The 23780-nt window shown below is 36.3% G+C and overlaps 4 protein-coding genes across 5 annotated transcripts; 3 read left to right on the forward strand and 1 right to left on the reverse strand.

Moving 5' to 3' along the window:
* The first annotated feature begins 2606 nt into the window (after positions 1–2606).
* LOC103849843 (galactokinase) lies at positions 2607–5721 on the forward strand. Its single transcript, XM_009126563.3, has 12 exons — positions 2607–3112; positions 3264–3439; positions 3604–3650; positions 3743–3837; positions 3924–4006; positions 4093–4161; positions 4251–4436; positions 4513–4782; positions 4877–4947; positions 5018–5095; positions 5182–5323; positions 5397–5721. The coding sequence occupies exons 1-12, from the start codon at positions 2950–2952 to the stop codon at positions 5505–5507; spliced, it is 1491 nt and encodes a 496-aa protein (XP_009124811.1). The 5' UTR covers positions 2607–2949; the 3' UTR covers positions 5508–5721.
* A 1365-nt stretch (positions 5722–7086) lies between these two features.
* Positions 7087–10800, forward strand: LOC103849876 (protein REDUCED WALL ACETYLATION 2). 2 transcript variants are annotated; one of them, XM_009126588.3, is made up of 16 exons: positions 7087–7383; positions 7458–7552; positions 7616–7765; positions 7843–7899; positions 7976–8048; positions 8288–8446; positions 8611–8760; positions 8841–9096; positions 9181–9296; positions 9401–9487; positions 9576–9664; positions 9746–9808; positions 9873–9929; positions 10069–10165; positions 10258–10416; positions 10545–10800. In XM_009126588.3, exons 1-16 carry the CDS (start codon positions 7351–7353, stop codon positions 10548–10550), a joined length of 1647 nt encoding a protein of 548 aa, XP_009124836.1. In that variant the 5' UTR covers positions 7087–7350; the 3' UTR covers positions 10551–10800. The 2 variants fall into 2 exon arrangements, with proteins under 2 accessions (XP_009124836.1, XP_009124844.1); XM_009126596.3 differs by having other exon boundaries at positions 7619–7765.
* Positions 10791–13340, forward strand: LOC103849864 (rab escort protein 1). Its single transcript, XM_033290882.1, has 9 exons — positions 10791–11538; positions 11618–11743; positions 11921–12020; positions 12095–12133; positions 12208–12460; positions 12539–12614; positions 12689–12881; positions 12965–13048; positions 13136–13340. Exons 1-9 carry the CDS (start codon positions 10844–10846, stop codon positions 13232–13234), a joined length of 1665 nt encoding a protein of 554 aa, XP_033146773.1. The 5' UTR covers positions 10791–10843; the 3' UTR covers positions 13235–13340.
* On the reverse strand, positions 13235–17238 carry LOC103849855 (galactolipid galactosyltransferase SFR2, chloroplastic). Its single transcript, XM_009126570.3, has 10 exons — positions 16836–17238; positions 15867–16149; positions 15652–15790; positions 15410–15576; positions 15119–15340; positions 14856–15024; positions 14551–14784; positions 13907–14056; positions 13698–13827; positions 13235–13611 (listed from the first exon to the last, which is right to left on the reverse strand). The coding sequence occupies exons 1-10, from the start codon at positions 16996–16998 to the stop codon at positions 13406–13408; spliced, it is 1863 nt and encodes a 620-aa protein (XP_009124818.1). The 5' UTR covers positions 16999–17238; the 3' UTR covers positions 13235–13405.
* Positions 17239–23780: the final 6542 nt, after the last annotated feature.

Here is a 23780-nt window from a genome sequence, read left to right on the forward strand (position 1 = left end):
GTAGTGTATGATTATTGATAAATCTTTGCCATTAAGATTCAAACCGTAGGGGATTAGTATTAGTTTTTTTAATTAATTGATATCTACGTTATTGCAGTTGGGTGGAAGTAGGTCTTTAACCTTAGCTCATATAAGATGGTGATATTACTAGATTAGACTCGATGTTTAAAAAATTGTTTGACGGTGGATAGTCGCTTTTTAGATGATTATTGTTTACGCATATAGTTATATCAATTTTTTGAGCACCTAAACTAATTTTTTAAAAAAAATTGTTTTGTTTAGATCTAATTTATCGACTAAGAGTATCTTCAATGTAAAACTCTATTTTTTCCTCTAAAATGGAGTAAAAGTGAAAATGAAGTAAAATTGCTTCAATCCTACTCCATTTTTTACTCCATAATGGAGTGATAAACAAACAAAAAATAGATTACTCCATTTATGGAGTAAACTTCATTATGGAGTGAGATATGGAGTTGGGTTGAATCATTCTTTACTCCATATTCACTTTTATTCTATTTTAGAGGAAAAAATGGAGTAGGGATGGAGATACCCTAAATATGCATTTAGGCATTGCGTAAACCGATTTTTAGAACATTGATTAGACTAAACCATATGTAACTTTTGGTGTACTTTAATTCCTTCAACATGGGATGTGTATACTACTACATACGTTAAAGTTAACAAGAGATAGATTTGTACATATGTGAAATAGAATTTTCTTTAGATTTGTGATTACCAACATGCAAGACTTGTATATACTTAACGTGGTAACCACTGATTTTGATTATACGATAGCATGCGAATGAATGCATTAGAGAGTGATTGATGTGTTGAATGATGAGAGAGATCTGTCACTCAATCATCTAGTCAACTTTATTGTGCGCCCCTCCCTCTCTTGTACCTATCCTATGTATGCACTACAAAGTTTGTTTGTTTAATCCTCTTTTATCGTCTACATGTTGATGTTTCTTTTTTTTTTTTTTTTTTTTTTTTTTTGACTGATACATGTTGATGTTACCACAGATTAATAGACTACTCATTCCAGTCGTGTTTATTTAGAAAACCTGTATTAAATGTTTAACCCCCTATGATACCTTATAATTGAGTAGCCAATAGTTTAAGTTACAACATTCATTTACGTACGTACATATCGTTTCGACGTTCCCTTTCAAACACTCGGTGGGTTAAATATACGATTTTTGGTGCTATATATGAATCTTTAGCAACTAGAGTAATAGAATCTGTTTTTTTTTGTACATTACAATACATAGGAAGAACACAAAGTATGACTAAGCGACAAGAAGAAGGAAATGACAAAAGCAAAAGTAAAATTTTAAAAAATATATAGAAAGTGACTTGAAAAGTATGAAGAAGCACATGGGAGTGACCATGCCTTGTCCTCTTCTTTCCTTTTTAGCTTCATCTTATTATTATCTATTGTAGGAAAATTGTTTTCATATGTTATTTCAAAGCTAGGTGAAAAACCTCCTCCAGCTTTAGATAATGCAAACATGCATAGCTTTGTTGGAATACGTGTGTGGCTGTGTGCTTATTCAATTCTTTGGACCTTAGCGCAACTCATCAATAATCTCGAGACCCTCTTGCGCTTTACCAAAGACAATGACCATAAAAATCTCGAGAATCTCCAGGCTCTAGCATCATCCTCGAGAACTTGAGGGTCGTTTCAGAGGTTTATGTAATGATTTGCAAATGAGGATCAGGTTGAACAAACTTGTGAAGAAGAAGCCAAGCGTTTCAAGATCTCTTAGAAACCGGCTTCTTCTGTTGGAAGAGGCGAAGACTCCATCAGTGATGTGAAAATAATTATATATTTAGGGTTTCCAGTGAGGCATTTGCTTATTGAATTTTGTGTATCCATGATTGATCTCAATCTCGATATAATAGTATCAGTTCTTTTTTCTTCATAATCACTCGAGTACTTTTAATAGGAATCATCCCTAAAGTTTACTGATCTCTTTTACACGTAAAAATATATTTTCAGATATTCATGGTCAATTAAGTTATATGGTTTTATTGACCTGTATATTTTTCTTTCTATAAGTTAACTGCACAATTAGATTAGTCATCGGGACCTTGACCTGGAACTATATAGCTGAGTATATATTTCAAATTTCAAATGTTTAGATAATACAACCATGATTAAAATTGCAGTTCAGGATCTTCTGTTTATAGGATAAATACTTCAGTCCCCTTGTATTCCACCATGGAAATCCTGTAAATTAGTTTTTTTTTTAATTCAAGATTGTTACAAATACATCTCCGACTAGTGATCATTAACCATTCTGGAAACAAGAGGAACGAATAGGAAAAGAACGTAGAGGAACTGAATTACAAGAATGAAAATGAATGGTTATTTCATCCCATATTTAACAAGAAATTAATTTGTTCTTTATTTTTCTACAAAAAAAATGGTAGAGAATGAGAAGAAAAAATTATTCCTTATGAATGATGACTTTTTAAGGAATGTTAAGGAATACATTTGTTCCTCGTCGTTCATTGCTCACCATTCATACCCTTAGATTGTTTCAAATAAAACTTTCTAATCATGGTTTAGTTTTCTATAACATATTCTCTTGTCAGATTATTCAGAGTTAACTTATAAGTAGATCATAAAATAAAAATGACAATTTTTGTAACAATTCCTTAATTAAATAGTGTCGTATATTTGAGTAATATCTTGTATAAACAAGAAAAAGACAGAATTAGTGTAATTATCCATAGTTTTGGATAAGTAAGATACGTGAATATTCACGAATATCATTCTTTTGTTGTAACCAAAAAAGAAAAGAAAGATAATTCGATAAATGTGAGAGATCTTCCGTAACGGATCTAACTAATAAACTACATCGGTGGATATATATTAAACATTAATAACGCAAGGCAAGAAGACGTTTCGTGACAAGTGTTAACAGAGACGACGACAAAGACATGGCGAAACAAGAAGAAGTTTCTGTCCCGATCTTCTCATCCCTTGAACCTGTTTACGGCGAAGGATCTCAGCTCGATGAAGCTAAGACACGGTTCGACGTTTTGAAATCCAAATTCAACCAAGTGTTTGATGCTTCTCCCCAACTCTTCGCTCGTTCTCCCGGTAATAACGAGATTCTGTTGTTCTGTCTTTCTCTCGATGCATGGCTTAGGCAAACGAGATCATATGATCTCTAGATAGCCTTAACCTTTTGGATCGAGTTTGCTTAGTTTCTGAAAATAGATGGTTTCTGTGTGTATGGTTTTGAGTTTAGGAAGAGTGAATTTGATTGGAGAACACGTAGACTATGAGGGATACTCTGTCTTGCCAATGGCTATTCGTCAGGATACCATTATTGCTATTCGAAAACGTGAAGGTCAGAATCAGCTTCGGATCGCAAACGTTAATGATAAGTACTCCATGTGTACTTATCCTGCTGATCCTCACCAGGTTATTATCTTCTCCTTGTTATCAAGTGGACAATATGGTACTAATCGAGGAAGAGATGGATATGGGCTTAAAAAGTTCATGTTGCTATGTTTGTCACACAAAAGAGTAGAGCTTTGGGAATGATATAGTACTGGTGCCTTATCATCTATGGTCAAATTTTGCAGGAAATTGACTTGCAGAATCACAAATGGGGTCATTACTTCATTTGCGCGTAAGGGTTCTCCTCTTTTTTTCAATCAGTTGCAACTAAGAGATCTCATTTTCTTCTTTCTTGAGCTGCCTTATGTTTCTTGATTCTTACAGGTACAAAGGGTTCCATGAGTATGCAAAGTCAAAAGGGGTGAATGTTGATTCACCAGTTGGACTTGATGTGGTTGTTGATGGCATTGTTCCTACAGGTCTATCTACTTCCCACTATATATGCATCATTATATAATTTCACCCTGATTTTTTTTTTTAAACTGGAGTTCTTTTTTTAATTTAGGTTCTGGATTGTCAAGTTCTGCTGCCTTTGTCTGCTCATCAATGATTGCTATTATGTCTGTCTTTGGTGAGAACTTTGAAAAGGTATTATTACTCACTCTTGCTTCGATGAAAGAAACCTCACAGCTCTCTTTGTTGTTTACTGAATTGGCTAAGTTCCTTGCTTTTAGAAAGAACTTGCACAACTTACATGTGAATGCGAACGGCACATTGGAACACAGTCTGGTGGGATGGACCAGGTCAGAAACTTTCTACAAATAATTCATCATTCTTTCTACCACTAGACCTAAAAATTATCTTTGTTATTTTTTTTTTTGTATTTCAATAGGCAATCTCTATAATGGCTAAAACTGGATTTGCTGAGCTTATTGACTTCAACCCAGTCCGTGCAACCGATGTGAAACTCCCTGATGGAGGTAGCTTTGTGATTGCACACTCTCTTGCAGAGTCTCAGAAGGCTGTCACAGCTGCTACTAATTATAATAACAGGGTTGTTGAATGTCGACTTGCTTCGGTAAGTCATAGCATAACTTTTCTTCAGCATTGTTTCCTAAACTAAACATGATTCTATCTAGCATGTGGCATTGTAGATCATACTTGGCATTAAGCTTGGAATGGAACCAAAAGAAGCAATATCAAAAGTAAAGACTCTCTCTGATGTGGAGGGACTATGTGTTTCATTTGCTGGTGATCGTGGCTCATCTGATCCTGTTCTAGCTGTGAAGGAATATCTGAAAGAAGAACCATATACGGCCGAGGAGATTGAGAAAATCGTCGAGGAGAAGTTACCATCAGTATTGAACAATGATCCAACATCTTTAGCTGTACTTAATGCTGCAACGCATTTCAAATTGCATCAGGTAAAATATTACAAACCCTGTGGAATATTGTGTTATTTGTTACCCTTTAAAGTCTTAACAACAAGGCACTCCTCTGCTTACAATGATCAAATAGAGAGCTGCACACGTTTACTCTGAAGCTCGGAGGGTTCATGGTTTCAAGGATACTGTCTATTCAAACTTAAGGTCAGAACATTTTTCACCATAATTTTTTGTTTGAACCTAACTCGAGACCTTGAAACATTCAACTGTGCAGTGATGAAGAAAAGTTAAAGAAACTTGGTGATCTCATGAACGAAAGCCATTACAGCTGCAGTGTCCTATACGAGTGCAGGTACATACACTTTAAAGAACGAGTGTTAGTTGTGATACCAATGAATGAGATATTGATTATTGTTTAACTTAATTTGATTCTTGAAGTTGCCCGGAGCTAGAAGAACTGGTTCAAGTTTCAAGGGATAATGGAGCACTTGGAGCAAGACTGACTGGAGCTGGATGGGGAGGCTGTACCGTGTCCTTGGTTAAGGAGTCTAATGTCTCTCGGTTCATTGATACAGTCAAGGTAACAAACATGGTTGTTAAGACTATAGTTTTGTTAGGATGATACTAATCTTAGAAGAAATGGAATGTTTCAGGAGAAGTACTACAGAAAGAGGATAGAGAAAGGAGTGGTGAAGGAAGAAGATATGGAGCTTTACCTTTTTGCCTCCAAGCCTTCAAGTGGTGCTGCCATCTTCAACTTCTAACCATATGCTTCTTCCTTCTCTCTTATTTCTAATTTTCAATAGTTGTTTGCAATTGTCACGTTATATTAATTAATCTCTCAACTTTTAATTACGAATAAGTATTGTTGGATAATCAGGTTTGAAACCAATAACAAATAAGGTGTGATAAACAAGTTCAGAAAGGATAAATGTACCAGTGGACTACTTATCCCTTATATAAACTTCTAACCATATGCTTCTTCCTCTCTTATTTTTAATTTTCAACAGCTGTTTGCAATTGTCACGTTATACTAATTAATCTCTCATCTCTTAATTACGTATAAGTATTGTTGGATAATCAGGTTTGAAACCAACAAAAATTTGATAAAAAAAACCCCAATAAAAATAAGGTTTGATAAACAAGTTCAGAAAGGATAAATGTACCAATGGACTAATAACGTATAAGTATTGTTGGATGTCCGAAGCTACAATAAATGTCGGTGAATATATTTAAATTCAAATTTTGTTAATTGAATGTTAACAAACTTCTTCTTACTTAACACAATAATCTGCCGACTTTTCAAACCTAAGAAAACGCGTCGTTGACAAGAGATATTGAATACACACACACACACGCACGCTTCGCATCAAGCTCATAATTATTAGACTCAAGTTGGTTTAGATCAAGAACAAATAACCCACTAAAAAGTTAGGTGGTTGATCAATTATCACTTACTTGTACCTTCTGTCAAAAACTCTGAAAATTAGTATAAAATTGTAACATTTTTTACCAAAAAATAAGAAAAAAGTAAGGTGGTTGATCATTGATCATACGACACACTCTTCACCAATGAGCATCATGTCATATAATCTCTTGAGTGCAATGAGATCGATAAGGTTTCAAACTCTACATTCATACACACAATGAGGAACAATACGTAAAAGTATCCTTCATAATTGCTACACTCAAAATCTCGTCCACAAATATCTCTTTCTTATATACGTATACTCAAAGATGTTTAGGGAATCAGAATGTACCAATCTACTCGATAGTAAAAACAATCAAAAATGTATCTATTATAATCTTGGCTCCTTACCAATCTTTTTTAACACGTTTTCATTATTTATTTTAGAATCTCAAGTTCACTAACACATATATTTGTATCTATGTCAAAAAAAACCAACACATATATTTGAATCTATGCCAAAAAATCATATCCTATAATGGCTCCCCAAATTGATAGAAGATCATAAAAAAAAAGAAAAATTTTCTACCATAATTTTTTTAAAGTTTTTGTTACAAAAATAGCTATCAATGAAGAAAATGACCAAAATAAATTTTATTAAAAGGTAAAAGTACATTTTTACCTTAGAGTTAACTAATATAGACTTATGATTTAGAGTAGAGGTGGAGTTTTGGGATATGATTTCAAATTTTTAAAAATAAAAAATAAAAAATAAAAATTTTAAAATAAAAAAAGACTATTTTTGTGACAAAATTAGATATCTAAGAGAATTTTTGCCAAAAAAAAACCAAAAATGCTGTTTCATAATTTTGGTGAAAAGTTCTCCAGTTTAAATTTTGTCGGTTAGTAATTTTATTTTAAAAAATGTATAGAAATAGCTATACTGTCGCGAGAGAGGAGGATTCGACGATCTCTCTATACTGTCGCTCTCGTGAATCTTCTCTGAGTCAGAGAGGTATATAGTATTATACAAGGGACGAGCGAGAGAGGAGGATTCGACGATCTCTCTTCTCCTTGATCCAGTCTTATCCTCATTCACTGTTCTCTCTTCTCGATTCGATCACGAGATCTACCACCAGATCTGGTTTCTGGAGCGACGCGAACTGTGTGGGAGTTTGAATCCGTTCTGATCATCGGAGATGGCGATGTCAAGCCCTATTACCCCTGGGCTCGTACGTGTTTACTCTTCATCTCGTTTGAATTTAGATCTTTGTTTGATTTGGTTCTCGTTTTTGGTAAATTGTAGATGTCGGTGGTGCTAGGGATTGTACCGGTGATCGCCGCGTGGCTATACGCCGAGTATCTCCACTACACAAAACACTCCGTCTCCTCCGCCAAAGCGTATGTTGTTGAATTAAAATCGTTTTTTTTTTTAATTTGATTTTGAATTTGATTTTTCATTAGTAGGCATTCTGATGTTAATTTGGTGGAGATTGGGAAAGAGTTTGTGAAAGAAGAAGAAGATGATAAAGCTTTGTTGATAGAAGATGGAGGTGGTCTTCAAGCGGCTTCTCCCAAAGCCAAGGCTTCCTCTGTGCATTCTCCTCTCATTAGGTTATACATTACTTCTCTCCAGTAGTCTTTGTTTGTTGTTGTTGTTTTCTTGATGCTTATTTTGGGGGTTTACGCAGGTTTGTTCTCTTGGATGAGTCCTTTCTGGTTGAGAATAGGCTGACGTTGAGAGCAATGTGAGTCTTTTGGGTCTGTTTTATAGAGTAGAGTTCAAAGGTTCATTCTTTTAATATTATTTTGTTTTGTATGCAGAATTGAGTTTGCGGTACTTATGGGATACTTTTACGTATGTGACCGCACTGATGTATTCAATTCATCCAAGAAGGTGATGTTTATTATAATATATTATACGAAACTCTGCTTAGTAGATTAGGGAATGGTTTATCTAGTTACATAGGGTATACATTGTGCAGCAACATCTTACTTTTTATCATTCAACTTGGTCTTATGTTATATGGAAAGATTTAGATTCCGTAAGACTGTGCATTAGATGCGTCCTGGTGAATAAACCTGCTTGGTGCTTCTATGTGACTGAGGTTTATATTGTTTTATCTTTTGATGCAGAGTTACAACCGGGATCTCTTTCTGTTCCTTTACTTCCTTCTCATCATTGTTTCGGCAATAACTTCCTTCACCATACATAGTGATAAATCAGCATTCAACGGAAAATCCATCATGTACTTGAATAGGCATCAAACAGAGGAGTGGAAAGGCTGGATGCAGGTTTGTCATTTATCTTTTATGCTAGTGGCTTGCCCTTACATGTCTGTTGATGTATCAACTGGGAAGATTATTTCAGCTTTCAAAGAAGCATTTCGTTCTCAGTGCTTAATTTGCATTTTCATTTGCTGTTAGCTCATCACTGTTTTCTTTTCCTGGTGTTGTAGGTCCTCTTTTTGATGTACCACTACTTTGCTGCTGCGGAGTACTATAATGCGATCCGTGTTTTCATTGCTTGCTATGTATGGATGACTGGATTTGGGAATTTTTCATATTATTACATTCGCAAGGACTTTAGCCTTGCAAGGTTTGCACAGGTAACAGCTATGTCCTCCCTGTTTCTTTTTTCTTTTCTTATATCTAGCTTCTAAATTCTTACATGCGCTTGTTTCTACAGATGATGTGGCGGCTAAATTTCCTGGTTATATTCTCCTGCATCGTCCTCAACAACAGTTACATGCTATACTACATATGCCCGATGCACACTCTTTTTACTCTGATGGTCTACGGAGCACTTGGTATTATGAACAAATATAATGAGATGGGCTCAGTCATAGCTGCCAAAATGGTTGCCTGCTTCGCTGTTGTTATTATCGTTTGGGAGATTCCTGGTGTTTTTGAATGGATCTGGAGTCCATTTACGTTCCTAATGGGTTAGTGAAAACCTTAATCTTTGCTTCCCATGGATAATAAATGTGGTCACAAGACAACTGATTTTAAAACTCAAAAAACCACAGGTTACAATGATCCGGCAAAACCGCAGCTTCCCCTCTTGCATGAGTGGCATTTCCGCTCGGGCCTTGATCGGTACATATGGATAATCGGGATGCTATATGCATACTACCACCCAACTGTAAGTTCCCACTACTCACACTTGATCTTCACATCATATAAACTCTGTTCACAGGTAGGGTAGCGAAGTGAGAAAGACTCACTGTAATTTTATGTATCTTGTAGGTTGAAAGTTGGATGGATAAACTGGAGGAAGCTGAGATGAAGTTCAGGATGGCTGTCAAAACAACTGTGGCACTTGTAGCGCTTACGGTATAACAAGTCATCACTTCACTATCTTTCAGGTTGAAGAGATTATGCTTCCAGCTAATCTGTATCTTTGTTAAAATGAAACTTTTAGGTGGGATATTTTTGGTTCGAGTACATATACAAGATGGACAAGCTAACTTACAACAAATATCATCCTTACACCTCTTGGATTCCAATAACGTATTTCACTTCTTCTCTCAAAGCTGTTTATACAGTGGATCTACTAAAAGCCAGTTCTAACTTGTGTATCTTTTCTTTCAGTGTTTATATCTGTCTCCGGAACATCACCCAGTCTTTCCGCGGCTACAGTTTGACCCTTCTCGCGTAAGTCGATAGATAAACTCGTCCTCCAGTTTCAAGAAAACTAAATTTGTGTATGAACTTTCAGGTGGCTTGGGAAGATAACACTGGAGACATATATCTCCCAGTTTCATATATGGCTCAGGTATGTCACCGTTCTTTCTTCTTTTTAATGTTCTCAAGTGCAGATTAAGTTGGAAGTCGATGGTTAAGCTCTTAATATTAGTCTTGTTGTCATTGAGCTGTGAAGTTTCTCTAATGAACATATTACATTGACCCCACAGATCTGGAGTTCCTGATGGTCAACCCAAATTGCTACTCTCTCTAATCCCGGAATACCCATTGTTGAACTTCATGCTCACAACTTCCATTTACGTTGCTGTAAGAAAACTCTGCTACAAACAATTTAAAAGCCAAAATGAGATAATGAAAGAAATAAAGAAAGTGATTGGCGTTTTGTTGCTCTGTTTCAGGTCTCTTATAGGCTATTTGAGCTTACCAACACATTGAAAACAGCCTTCATACCAACCAAAGATGACAAGCGCCTTGTCTACAACACGATCTCAGGAATCATAATCTGCACTTGTCTCTACTTTTTCTCGTTTGTTCTCATCCAAATCCCCCAAAAAATGGTCAGTAAACAAAACTCCAGTCTCTGTTTTTGTATGGAAGAAGCTGTTCTTGTTGCTTGAACTCACTAAGGTAAAAAAGCTCGAATGTCGTCATCTCACGTTTTATTATTATTTCATGGGAAAAACAGGTGTGAAGCACGTCTGAACCAGACCAACGTGGATGATATTATGTGATAGAGAATTCATCTCAGAACTACGCAATATGGTTAGACATACGAAGAAGATAGAAGAAGTTCAGAGTCAGAGAGATAGAGATGCATACAATGTGTGTATATTTTATTTATTTTATATATATGAACAAGGTCAATGTGTTGTTTCACGATAATACGTTAATCTGTATTACCAAATTTTTCCAAAATCAGTTTATAATAAATAGTCCCATCATCTCTTACCATTGTGAGTTCGATACACATTGGTTCAAGCCACCATGTCTGACCTCCCTCCCTATCCGCCGCTTGATCCTACCACCTACGATCTCATCATCGTCGGCACCGGAGTTCCCTCATCCATCCTCGCCGCCGCAGCTTCCTCCTCCGGTAGTAGCTCAGTTCTCCACCTCGATCCCAACCCCTTCTACGGCTCTCACTTCGCCTCCCTCTCTCTCCCCGATCTCACTTCTTTCCTTAACTCAAACTCCCTCCCTCCTCCTCCCTCCAACACTCATGACTTCCTCTCCGTGGACCTCGTCAACCGATCCTTATACTCCTCCGTCGAGATCTCCACCTTCGAACCGGAGACACTCGAACAACACTCAAGAACCTTTAACATCGACTTGTGCGGTCCCAGAGCTGTCTTCTGCGCCGACGAGTCCATCAACCTAATGCTGAAGTCAGGATCAAACAACTACGTTGAGTTCAAGAGCGTCGACGCCAGCTTCGTCGGTGATTCTAGCGGAGATCTGAGGAACGTCCCGGATTCGAGAGGGGCTATATTCAAGGACAAGGGGTTGACTCTGTTGGAGAAGAATCAGCTCATGAAGTTCTTCAAGCTTGTACAAACACACTTGGCTTCTTCCTCAACCGAACACGATCAGACAGCTGTTAAGGTGATGTCGGAGGAAGACATGGAGAGTCCTTTTGTAGAGTTCTTGTCAAAGATGCGTTTGCCACAAAAAATCAAATCGTATAGCCTCCTTCTTCAGAGCTTTTGTTTCTCAAAAAATGTCTTTGCAAATGATAAGGCTTCTTATTCTTGTGTGTAAGATCATCTTGTATGGCATTGCAATGCTAGATCATGATCAAGACAATATTGAAGAAACCTGTGAACATGTACTCAAGACCAAAGAGGGCATAGATAGATTGGCTCTGTACATTACATCTATTAGCAGGTCATTCATAGTTTTGTCTTTCTCATTCGTTTCATTCACATTTGTTGGTCTAGGGCTTTTTTTTTTGGCGCCCGCCTAAACAATAATCCTCTATAAGGTGTCTAACCACCGCCGAGCGATTTTTTTAATATTGGTTATACTTAAAAGTGAATTAATCTTGTAACCCTTTTACTTCAGATTTTCAAACGCACATGGGGCGTTGATGTACCCAATGTATGGACAAGGAGAGCTTCCACAAGCCTTTTGCCGTCGAGCCGCTGTCAAAGGATGCATCTATGTATGTTTCTGCATTAATGTACTGTGTTGCTATGGGTAGCTGTTTACTAAGAATGTGTTTTAATGTGTGAACAGGTTCTCCGGATGCCTGTTACTTCTCTGCTTCTAGATAAGGTAAGTGAGAGTTGGTTGTTGTAAACCAAAGTTATCTTTAATTGGTTTGTTTCTTAAACAATTGATTCTTGCAGGAAACTGGGGGTTACAAAGGTGTTAGACTCGCTTCTGGTCAAGAGATATTCAGCCAAAAGCTGGTTCTGGATCCGAGTATAACTGTTGGAGTGGAGTCCTTACCGTCATTGACAGATCAACAGAAGGAAACTCTTCGTGTTCTTGTCCCAAAGGCGGTAAGCAGTAAGGAGAAAATTGCTAGAGGGATATGTATCATTAGAGGTTCTGTGAAAGCTGATATATCAAACGCTCTTGTTGTATATCCACCTAAGAGTAAGATAAATTTTGAAGACTCACTAAGTTGTTTATGTATATTGTCATTTGTTTATTGAAAGTTTTTGTTTCTTTTAGGTTTGTTTCCTGAACAGTTAACCGCGGTTCGGGTTCTGCAGCTTGGTAGTGGTTTAGCGGTTTGTCCACCTGACATGTAAGTTGTGGTTCCGTCAAAGATGATTCTTAACATCTCTTCCATTGGTCCCTGAGTTATTCATTTGGTTGCAGACATGCTTTATATCTTTCAACTGTGTGTGGTGACGATAATCAAGGGAAAACAGCGGTTCTATCAGCCATAAGTACTCTCATTAGACCGCAGGTTCCTGAGGATCTTCAGACCGATTCAATAGCTGAGAATGACACTGCTGTTACAAAACCTGTTGTAATCTGGAGAGCACTGTATGTGCAAGAGCTTGTCAAGGTGTGGAATGTGATTTACATATTAATCTCCTCATAGTATTATTTTTTCACTAAATCAAAGTTTTGATTTGGATTTGGGATCAGGGTGAATTTGGAGGTGAAATCAGTTCCACGTCTAGTCCAGATGGAAATTTGAACTATAATGAGATTGTGGAATCAGCCATGAAGGTTAGTAAAGGCTCCACCCTTCTCAAATCTCAACTAAGTTATATATGATATTTGATTATGTTATGTAACACATCTTGGTTTTGGTAGTTATATGAACAACTCATGGGGAACAAAGAACTATTTAAAGAAGAAACTGAGAACACAGCGGAGGAAGACGATGGTGATGGTGTTGAAATAGAAGATTAATGAATGAATACTCATTTCTTTCATTGGATATATATTCAGAAAATTCACATCAAACATTTTTAGCAAATCTATAAACAAGTCAAGTTAATGGTCCTCTTAATGACCACCCGTAGCTATTAGCTGTCTCCTTACCATTCTTAAGCACGTTTACTCGGTTTCTAATCTCTTCATCTAGTTAAAGGGTGAGGCATAAGCGGCCCCAGTTTCATCTGTATGCTTGACCTTAACTTTTCTTATCCTCTTGTTCATGATAAGCGGCCATATCAGAAGCACTCGAGCGACGCGGCTCAGCGGGTCTTGAAGACCCTCCACTTGGTAGTGACCAAACCGCCAGTCACGGTCAACGTACGGTCTCCACTGAGGCTTGTCTAGACCATCTTTTAAAACAAACAAAGCCTCGTAAAGTAAGTTAGAAACAGGACAAGGTTAAAAAGAAACTTAAAAGGTGGAGGTTGTAACTAACCTGCGTACATTAGACCATGATTATCAACAGCCCTGTAGAATGGCCGTAGCTTTCCTGATTTAGCAGCTTTTTGGAGCTCGTTCCATGCAAGTGACCGATCCTTACGTGTGATTTTTCCGCTTTTCACTATCTAGAGAGTAGGAACACAAAAGCCATGTGAGTAGAAAAGCAATGTGATGATCTCAAGAGTTGTGGTGATAATGATAGACCTTGGAAAAGAGATGGTACGATGGCCGAAGTGTTCGGGCTAGATTATTGGATCTGTCAACCGCAACAAGTCCAAATTTAGGACCATATCCATCAGCCCATTCCCAGTTGTCTGAAACAGTCCAGAATATGTAACCAAGCACCGGAACACCCTGTCGTAAAAGCCACAAAACAGTGAGATATGGTAACACCTAGTGCTGTTATGGTACGCAGGCTCAAAACTAGGCCTGCCGTTTTGGTTCAGTTTATTCAGTTCAGCCACAATCTCACCGAAGTGAACCGAAAAACCGGTTTGGTTTGTTTTTTTTTTTAATTTTGGTTTTAAATTTTATTTTTAAAATAACCCATTTTTTTGGTTTTTGGTTAAAATTCGGTATAATTTTCTTTTATTTTCGACTAAATTTGGTTTTTGGGTTAAATTTGATTATATTTGGTTAGTTCGGTTCGATAATTTTGGTTATTTTCGGTCATTTTTCAAAACCTACCAAACCGAACTCAAAACCAAAACCAAACCGAAAACCAAAATTCCAGTTCCGTTCGTACTTCGTACAAAATCCGCAGGCCTTCACAACAACGCAACCAAATACTATAAGCTAACAACGAATAAACGTATGAACGATTCAGAGAGTTGCAAGGACAAAAAAACCTTTAACATTGCAGCATAAAGAGCAAGTAGATGCTCAATCAGGTAAGGCCGCCGAATCACATCAGTCTCATCAGACACACCATTTTCCGTAACAATAAAAGGAATTTTCAAATGTTTGTATCTCTCGTGGAGCATCAACAACACTCGGTAGAGACCATCAGGATATATCCCTCTTCCAGATTCACTGTACTCATCAGTCTCCACAAGCTTTATTCCAACACCACACACTGATTCCTGATTAGAGAAAAACTAATATTATGATCTTAACTTAAAAGGCCTAATAGCTATATGTGTTTTCCCCTTACCTGTCCGTAGTAGTTGATGCCTATGAAATCCAGCTTCTTACTAATGCTATCAATGTAAGGATATACAGTGAGGGAGTTACTAATAGTAACTGCCCCTGTATCAAAGAGACCATATGGTCGAATAAAGGACACGTGGTGCGCTATCCCTACCAAAGGCTTCTTCAAGCAACTGCCAAAGTAAGAGATAAAGACTATTAATATTAATAATTAATGCAGTTTTTTAAATCTATTTTTTAAAAGAAAAAGGAGGGGAAAAAACTAGCATTTTCGAGTGGATGTAGTCATAGGCCTTTGAGTGAGCAACGCCCATATAATGTAACACTCTATGGAACACACCCATGGGCAGAGTAGACGTAGCCATCTCCATAAAATCAGGGTTGTTACCGGGCCAAGATCCGCACATGTAGGTAAGCAAGGTGAAGACGTGTGGTTCGTTAAAGGTTACCCAAGAGTCTACCAATTCGAACATGGAGTCCACAACAAGCCTGGCAATGTTATACAAAAGATGATCATTAATTCTCCATGAAAGCTCATTTTGAAGAGAGAAAGTCAACCTTGTGAAGTCCATGAAGTAGTCAACCGTCTTCTCTATTTTCCAGCCGCCGTAATCAGCAGCCCACGGTGGCAATGAATGATGGAAGAGCGTTAGCATCACCTTCATCCCGTTTGAACGGACTCTGTTGAGTATCCATTTATAGTGTTCTAAGGCCTCGTAGTCAACCTATAAAAAGCACAATGATGTAAAGACTCTTTCTCTACTAGAAGCTTTGTTTATTTAAAGCTTTGTTGAACTCACTGCTTCCTTGATCCCTTCGGTAGGCTCTTTAGGCATGATCCTAGACCAATCGATTCCCATTCTAAAGACAGTAACGCCAGTTTCTTTAGCTAGCTTCACTTCTTTGTCAGGATCTGACCAAAACATGAGCCTATCCTCCCTGAAAACAAATTTAAAAACCATCTCAGTTTCAGCCCCTAAGACAGAGATAAGTGATGGTAACTATGAAGGCTCACGCGTGAGGAGCGTTGTGCCAGGCAGCTACATTGTTAGCGGGTGGCTTATCATCGGCAGAAGCTGCTTTAACTTCTTTTATATGTTTGTTCTTGGCCAGCCCTTTTGTTATAGCTCCCACGGCAAGCTTAATCTTCTTCCTATTAGCAGCTTCTGAGCCTGGCACTGCGTCTGATGCTGAAGATGGTGTTTCTTTTGCGAACTGGAGCCAAGCGTCATCGAGCTCGTCTTCTGAATGAGCAGGTGCAGTTGCTAATCCAAAGAAGAACTTTCCCTCCTTGTGTTCTGAAACAGATTGTGATTCAATCATCAAGATAATGTTAACACTTTCGGATTCAGTTTTATACATTAATTCAATTCAATTTGTAGAAGATTATGAATTAGAAAGAAACCATTTTCAAAAAAGACAGGAAAGTTTCAGACAGGGAATTTTGTTTGAGATGAGACAAGCTTCACACTTAGTGTAATAAAAAAGAACCGTCAAGGCTCAAACACAAAGACAAGAAGGAAGATTTTGAATTAGAAAGAAACCATTTTTCAAAAAGACAAGAAAGTTTCAGACATGGAAGTTTTGTTTTGTGATGAGGCAAGCCTCGCACTTTAGTGTAATAAAAAGAAGTTAAAGAACCGTCAAGGCTCAAACACAAAGACAAGAAGGACGATTTTGAATTAGAAAGAAACCATTTTTCAAAAAGACAAGAAAGTTTCAGACATGGAAGTTTTGTTTTGTGATGAGACAAGCTTCGCCCTTATAGTGTAATAAAAAAGAACCGTCAAGGCGCAAACATAAAGACAAGAAGGAAGATTTTGAATTAGAAAGAAACCATTTTTCAAAAAGACAAGAAAGTTTCAGACATGGAAGTTTTGTTTGGAAATGAGACAAGCCTCGCACTTATATAACAACTGTCAAGGCACAACATATATAACATAAGGAAGAAGACGCACACGGTAATAACGAAACGCAGTCGTACCGTGTGAATTGAAATCGGCGAGGACTTCTTTAGATTCGTCGATTGGGGAGCGAATCTTCCCGAGATTACGGCGACGGAAACGAGTGTAGGAGAATGCGTTGGCTCCGACGGTGATCGTGGCGAAGAGACCGGCGACCTTTACGAGCAATGCGACTATGTTCATTATCGCCGATGATGACGATGATAACCGGCAATTTTTAGTTGCTCACCGGCGCGCGCATAGAGATAACAGAACGGGTTTGTGAAAGAAAGGCCCATTTAAACACTTGACGTGAAGTGGGTGGGCTTATCGTGTTCGCGTGGGTGGGCTTTAGCTCGAAAGTCCTTGTACGTCTCTATGCATCCTAATACGTCCTCGTATCGCACAGTAAATAAATAGTAATCATCAAACACAGCAACGTTAACTGGTTTAAAATTTGATTACTTGATTTTAAAAACATAAACTCGAATCTTTTTTAAAGGAAAATATTTCCAAATAAGTAAATAATTCGTGCTAGAATGGCAATACGAATGCATTTAAATTATCAAATTATACTAGGCGAGAGTTTTATTTGTATTACTTTAGTGAAGAAAAAAGAAAATGGGAAAAGTTAACATTTTCACAACTTTAAGAACTACTTAATTATCTTTAGTGTTCATTTTAGCTGCCTAACCACGAGAAATGAAGCATGTGGGTTTAGTACTTAACGTTTGTGTTTGAATAACCTAGAATGAGATGGGACCGTCACTATATAACGTGCATCGAATTGTCTAGTTAATTTATTAGCTAACACGGTCTTATCTCCAATCTGTAAATGTGTTATTGCTTAAGAATAGTTATATGGAACAACAAAAATAGTGATCTTATGGATATGAAAGGTCTCTTTCGTGATTTGTAACTCGCAACCAACAGTAAATATGCAATCTGGAATTTATTCAAAAAAAAAAATGCAATCTGGAAACATAGAAAACTAAGCACACAAAGTTGATATATATATATATATATATATAGTGTACATAAAATGTTTGTAGGTATATACATATGTACATATCCATGTTATATCTCATGTTACTTCTTGAAAGGTCTAAGCTGTTATGTAAAATAGATTGAATTTATTCTAAAAACAATTCGAAATACGAAGGTCAAATGAATTATACATAACCATATATACACGTAAATACAAATGTATAGTTGTGTACAGCCAAATATGCCCACCATGGAAAGATATCTGTAAATTTATGCTAACATTCGTAGTAAAAGCTCACAAACCCTACAATACAATAAGCTATATGAGAAAGATGAAATCGTTTTAGAATGATTAACGTTTCTAACTTACAATTTCAAAATTGATAGAAAGATAAGCACAAAAAACAGATAAACAAACAAGTGGTTGCTAAGGTATGGCAAATTTCAAGCGGGTATCAATCAACTTACGACGGGACAGACAAAACATAAACATCTTTTTATGTCCAAAGGTACCACGGAACCCATAAATACAAAAATTTCCTAGATTGGTAATAATATGAATTATCATTTAAAAGGATAACTCATGGAAGTTTCAGTTCCCGCAGTGTGTTCTCATGGTTGGAGGAGCATCTTACATGGTCGAGAGTTACTAAGAGATAATGTGGGCAAGGCACTAGGGAATGGCTTATCAACTAAGGTGTGGAAAGATTCTTGGATATCTTTAGATAAGAACACTAAGCCATATGGACCTGTACAAGAATCAGCTTTGGACCTAACGGTCTCCGACCTCCTAACGTCTGACATGAAGTGGAATAAGAGTAAAGTCGAAGCGCTTTTACCTCTGATGGCAAAGGAGATCCAGCTGCTCAATCCAGGACATCCGACCACAGAGGACATCCATGTATGGCAACCGCTACACTCAGGCAAATACACCACCAAATCAGGTTACTATACAGCAGCAATGAGAACTCAGCGTATACAAGAACATAGTGCAGACGTTTTTGACTGGATAAAGGACATCTGGAATGCAAAATGCTCACCTAAGGTGCAATTGTTCATGTGGTCAATCATCCAAGAGGCGATCCCACTTGGAGAGAACCTGCGAAGACGCGGAATCCAACCAGAGGCGCTATGTATCAGATGCAAGGGTACAGAATCCGCAATGCACATCTTTTTTAATTGCCCTTTTGCTCAAAAAGTCTGGAAGCTAATCCCGTTAAGACAAGGAGTTCACCTAGCTACGGAGACAGACTTCAAAAAAGCGGTCATAGCCTGTAGACGTTTGATTTGCCTCCCCCCTACAGGGGTCTCCACCACTATCCTCCCATGGATGTGTTGGGTTCTTTGGACAGCTCGGAATACACTACTGTTTGAGAAAAGAACTCTCACACCTGAAGAAATCGCAACAAAAGCTGTAAGATTTGCAAGGGAATGGATCAATGCGCAACCGCAGAAATTACCAACAACGCAGGGACTAACACAAGCAAGGAGGACTCACCGGATTCAAACCAACGAAGAGGCTATACCGACATGCAAATCAGATGCGGCCTTTGACACCCTGTCGAAGAAAGCAGGACTAGCCTGGATCATCAGAGAAGAATCGGGAACCACTATCAGTCAAGGATCAAAACCCCAAGGAAGGGTAAACTCCCCTCTTATTGCGGAAGCACTGGCGCTCCGTGCAGGTATCATCGACGCAGTGAAGCTCGAGCTCTCCAAGCTCCGGATGCTCTCTGACAACTCAACGCTCATCAGAGCTATCAACAACGACGCACAGGTGAAAGAGATTTTTGGTATCGTCAAAGATATACAAGAACTCTCTTCTGTGTTTGTCGAGATCTCTTTTGCTCATGTTCCTCGGTCTTCCAATGTGGAAGCCGATCGCCTAGCCAAACTCGCTCTTTCTGTTTCAGTTGTTTCTAACCCTTAGTGGGTCGACTATGGGCCTGAGGCTTTTTTATTTATGGAAAAGTATGTGTTACAAAAAAAAAAGGATAACTCATGTATCGCTTCAATATCTTGATTTGGGTAGTCGTTAATGTGCTTAATATTGGATTGCGTCTCGATCCATTGTCATAGATTCTCTAATAACGCGATAATTCAATTGATTTTTAAATTGTCACGTGTTAGTATGGGTTTTTGGCTGTAGACTTTTGTGGCTAAAAATGGTTTGTGCCCATAAAAGGAAAAAATGAACGAGCGACCTATAAGCAAAGTACATGTTAATCTGTTTCACAATCATTCATTTATAAGACTGAAGTTGTAAGTTGTAACACACTGGTTGTAACACAATTAGATTTTTTACTATGTTATTAATTTTGAAAATATGCATGCGTGCGTTATATATGATAAAAAGTAGTGCGTTTGTAGTTATCAACCAAACATACACCTCGTTACATATGTTATAGCAGACGTCTGGATAACATTTTGACAGGACGACTGATCAAAATTTAACCAATGAGTGGGTCAATATATAGACATACATACACACCATATGACTTTGGATGATATTGATCATAAAAAATCCGTAACCAATAAAGTCAATAAGATCATTCTTGGTGAATGCTTGTAAAAAGTGAGATTTATATAGATAGCGCGCAAAGAGACGACCTAAGATTGTTTTATGAGAATGTATCTAGCCTAGTATTCTAAAAACGATTTGTTAAACATGACTATGTATTTATATTCAATAATCCAGATATTGAAAATTTCCACTATATCTTCAGATTCTACGGGGTCAGTATGCAAATTTGTAAAGTTAAATAAGATACTAAAACCATAAGATTTGGAAAAGCATTATTCGTATATTGTTGTCATGCACTCATGCTGATATATACTCTCTCATAAGCATATTCTCTATGTAGAAACATGTGAAGAAAAAAGGGAAGTCTCCAGATACAATGTATTTCCCTTGTATTGGATTAGATTTTTTTTTTGTGTGCAACAGATTGGATTAGATATGGCTTTGTTAATGTAGGTGAGAAAATATGGGACCCACCGGAAAGCCACGTTGACGCCGACGTGTAAGTTTCAGGACGCGTTGACCTTGACCATTCATATTTCATAAGACTATTGAGTCGTCTTGCTCAACAATGGAATATTATCCACCCTATCGAATCATCGACTGCCATGTGGCGCACGGGTAAGTCCAATTCCATGTATCTGAATCTGTTTTCTTCTTTGTCATGTCTCTTCTGAATGAACCCTAACACAAGTTTGACTTTGAAAAGTTTTTATCGTTTTCTGGTCAATGAAGGAAATTACATCAACCACGTGTGAGTTAAGAAAATAAATGGAGCTTACGCCTTTAGTTGATTTATTTTTTAGATTTGGGCTGCATTTTCACATAAATAATGTGAAGTTCAATGTCAATTTTTTACCTTAAAGCTCGCAATAGCGACCAGACAAAAGGTCTCCACAAGAAATAGAATGATATATATATGAAAAGTAACTGGATATATAGAAGCTAGAGAAAATAAGATCAATTATTAAAAAATTATGATTATAATAGTAACTGTAATCTTAATCAGTGAATAATAAGATTAACTTAATATCAAATTTCACTACTGCTATTTGCTACTGGTAAGTCTGGTATTAAGGACAGATCAAACATCAATTCTGGAGTTTTGAAACAAAAATCAGGATTATATGCAAACTAATAACTGTGAACTGCCAGCCATACATAACCAATTAGGTTACTAATGTAACATGGTAGTTTAATTCAAATTAGTAAGAAGGACAATTTATTAACCGTTAAACTATTTGCCATGAGATAATGATCGGAGAAAAACCTTTGAAGCATCAACATGTCAATCTAGCTAAGATTGATTTTAATTTTTAAACAAAGTTTGATAAAGATATTGTTGAAGGAATAGTGATCTTCAGATTTTGGGACCACTATGGGTTTTGGGATAGCTTTTAGGCGTCGGCTTCCTTGTTGGCCACACCACACCGTCTACAAATTTCCATTTTCTCAGCCGCCGCCACCTTTCAAGTCGTCCTTCACCTTCACTACTTTAATCACATGTCACTTCTCTTCTCGCTCACGTGCCAATTCCATAAGATGTGCATCATACATATCTTATGGAATACGTGTTTGTAAACTATGTTTGAGTTAGTACATATTGTGAGATATCAAAATAAATCCCACATCAGAAAATTAAACAAAACATGTTTAATATATAAAGAGATATCCAATTTTAATTAGTACAATTTTTTTTGAAAATGAATCCAAAAAGAAATTTATGTGGCTTTACTTGTTAAGCCAAAAGTAGACAATATCATATTAATAGGATAATATAGAGTTGAACATGAACTTTCGAAATCCCAACAGATATCGTAATCAATGGGAAGAAATGAGGAAAGCTGTATTATTGCTTAAACGATCAAGTTGATATATTATAAAGAAAACGACTTCAACTGCAGTTTTTTTACGGCTATTTAATGTCTATACTAAATAAAATGGAAATAAAAGCTTAAGAAAATAGGGTATCTAATATAACATTAATATCAAATTTCACTGATAGTTAGATGATATACTAACATGTTGTCTTGATTCTGGCCTATTTTGTTTAACTGGATTCAATTATTTTCAACAATATACAACAAACCTTTAGAAGAGGTGAAACTAATTATACTACTCCTACTATAAATGATGTGATAATAGCTAAAGTGCATGGTCCAGTGGATTGTTGGAGAGGGTAAAATTAACCAAAAATATCATAACAAAATGAAACGGTGGAAGATTTTTTTGTACCAATAATGTTTTAGTGGTTACTGTTGCATCCTACATAAAAGTCATTATTCCTTCTTTTTAGGGTCTAAATGTTAAATGTTAAATGTTCAGTCAAGTTATTATTCCTTGGAGATAACTTCATCTCTGTTTCGTTTTGTTTTATTTTAGTTAACAATTTACTAAAAATAATCTCGTGTTATTTCCTAAACTGTGTTTTAAACAGAACTAGATATTAACCCGCACATCCGTGCGGATATATTTATATTTTTAAATTAATATTTAAAACATAAAATATGTTATAAAGATTTATATCTAATATCAATTTTATGTATATAATTTCTATTTTAAAAATTTATATTTGTTGAAATTTATTTGATGATATTGTACAAATCATATATTAATGAAGTATTTTTTATTTATTTATTTAAAATGTAACATCAATATTAATAGTTTAATTTTAAATATTAGTTTTATATGAATTAATAAAAAAAATTATTAGCTTCTTTGTTTAGAAATTTTTATTCTCGAAATATTTTTATGTGAATAAATTAAATTATTTTTGTTATATTTTAAAATATTATTTTATTTAATAGATTATATTTCAGTTTAGTGTTTTTATTTTTACAAAAATATCAACATAAAATGTTACAACCAATAAAATATTATTTATTTTGTTTTATATAAAAATTTAATTTGATAAATTAAAAAGAATTGGGCTATACTATTTAATTTCAAAATCAGTTACTGGAATATTATATAAAATATGGTCTATATTAAATATGATAAATAGTCAAATGATAATTACCTAATGACAATATATTTATGTTTTCTTAGAAATATTATTGTTTAGATGTATATTGTTTTTGTTAGCAGAATATCATATATGGGTAATTTTAGAATGTTTAGTTCAATTTTTACTAAATGGTCTAACATAGACTTGTGTATGGTAGATAAAAAATATGACTCTATTTTAATAGAGTAGATCGAGGTGTGGGAGCAGATGAGGAAATAAGGGTGATAGAGCTACCAAAGACATGGACATGGTGTTGCTTACGTGTTGCAGAGTAAGGACATGGGTTTGTGTGGATAATGGTTTAACGGTCCGTACAATAATGCGGTTTTCCAATAATTAACTAAGGCTTCTGGAATTTAGTGGTGGCTTATCATCACTTAGCAAATATATTAACAAACATTTAACTTTTCAATGAATAAACCTCTTAATGTCCACCTTAAACTCAAAGCCTAGATAACAGCCAACAAGCTT

Source organism: Brassica rapa, chromosome A01, assembly GCF_000309985.2.
Source record: "Brassica rapa cultivar Chiifu-401-42 chromosome A01, CAAS_Brap_v3.01, whole genome shotgun sequence".
Taxonomy (NCBI): Eukaryota; Viridiplantae; Streptophyta; class Magnoliopsida; order Brassicales; family Brassicaceae; genus Brassica; species Brassica rapa.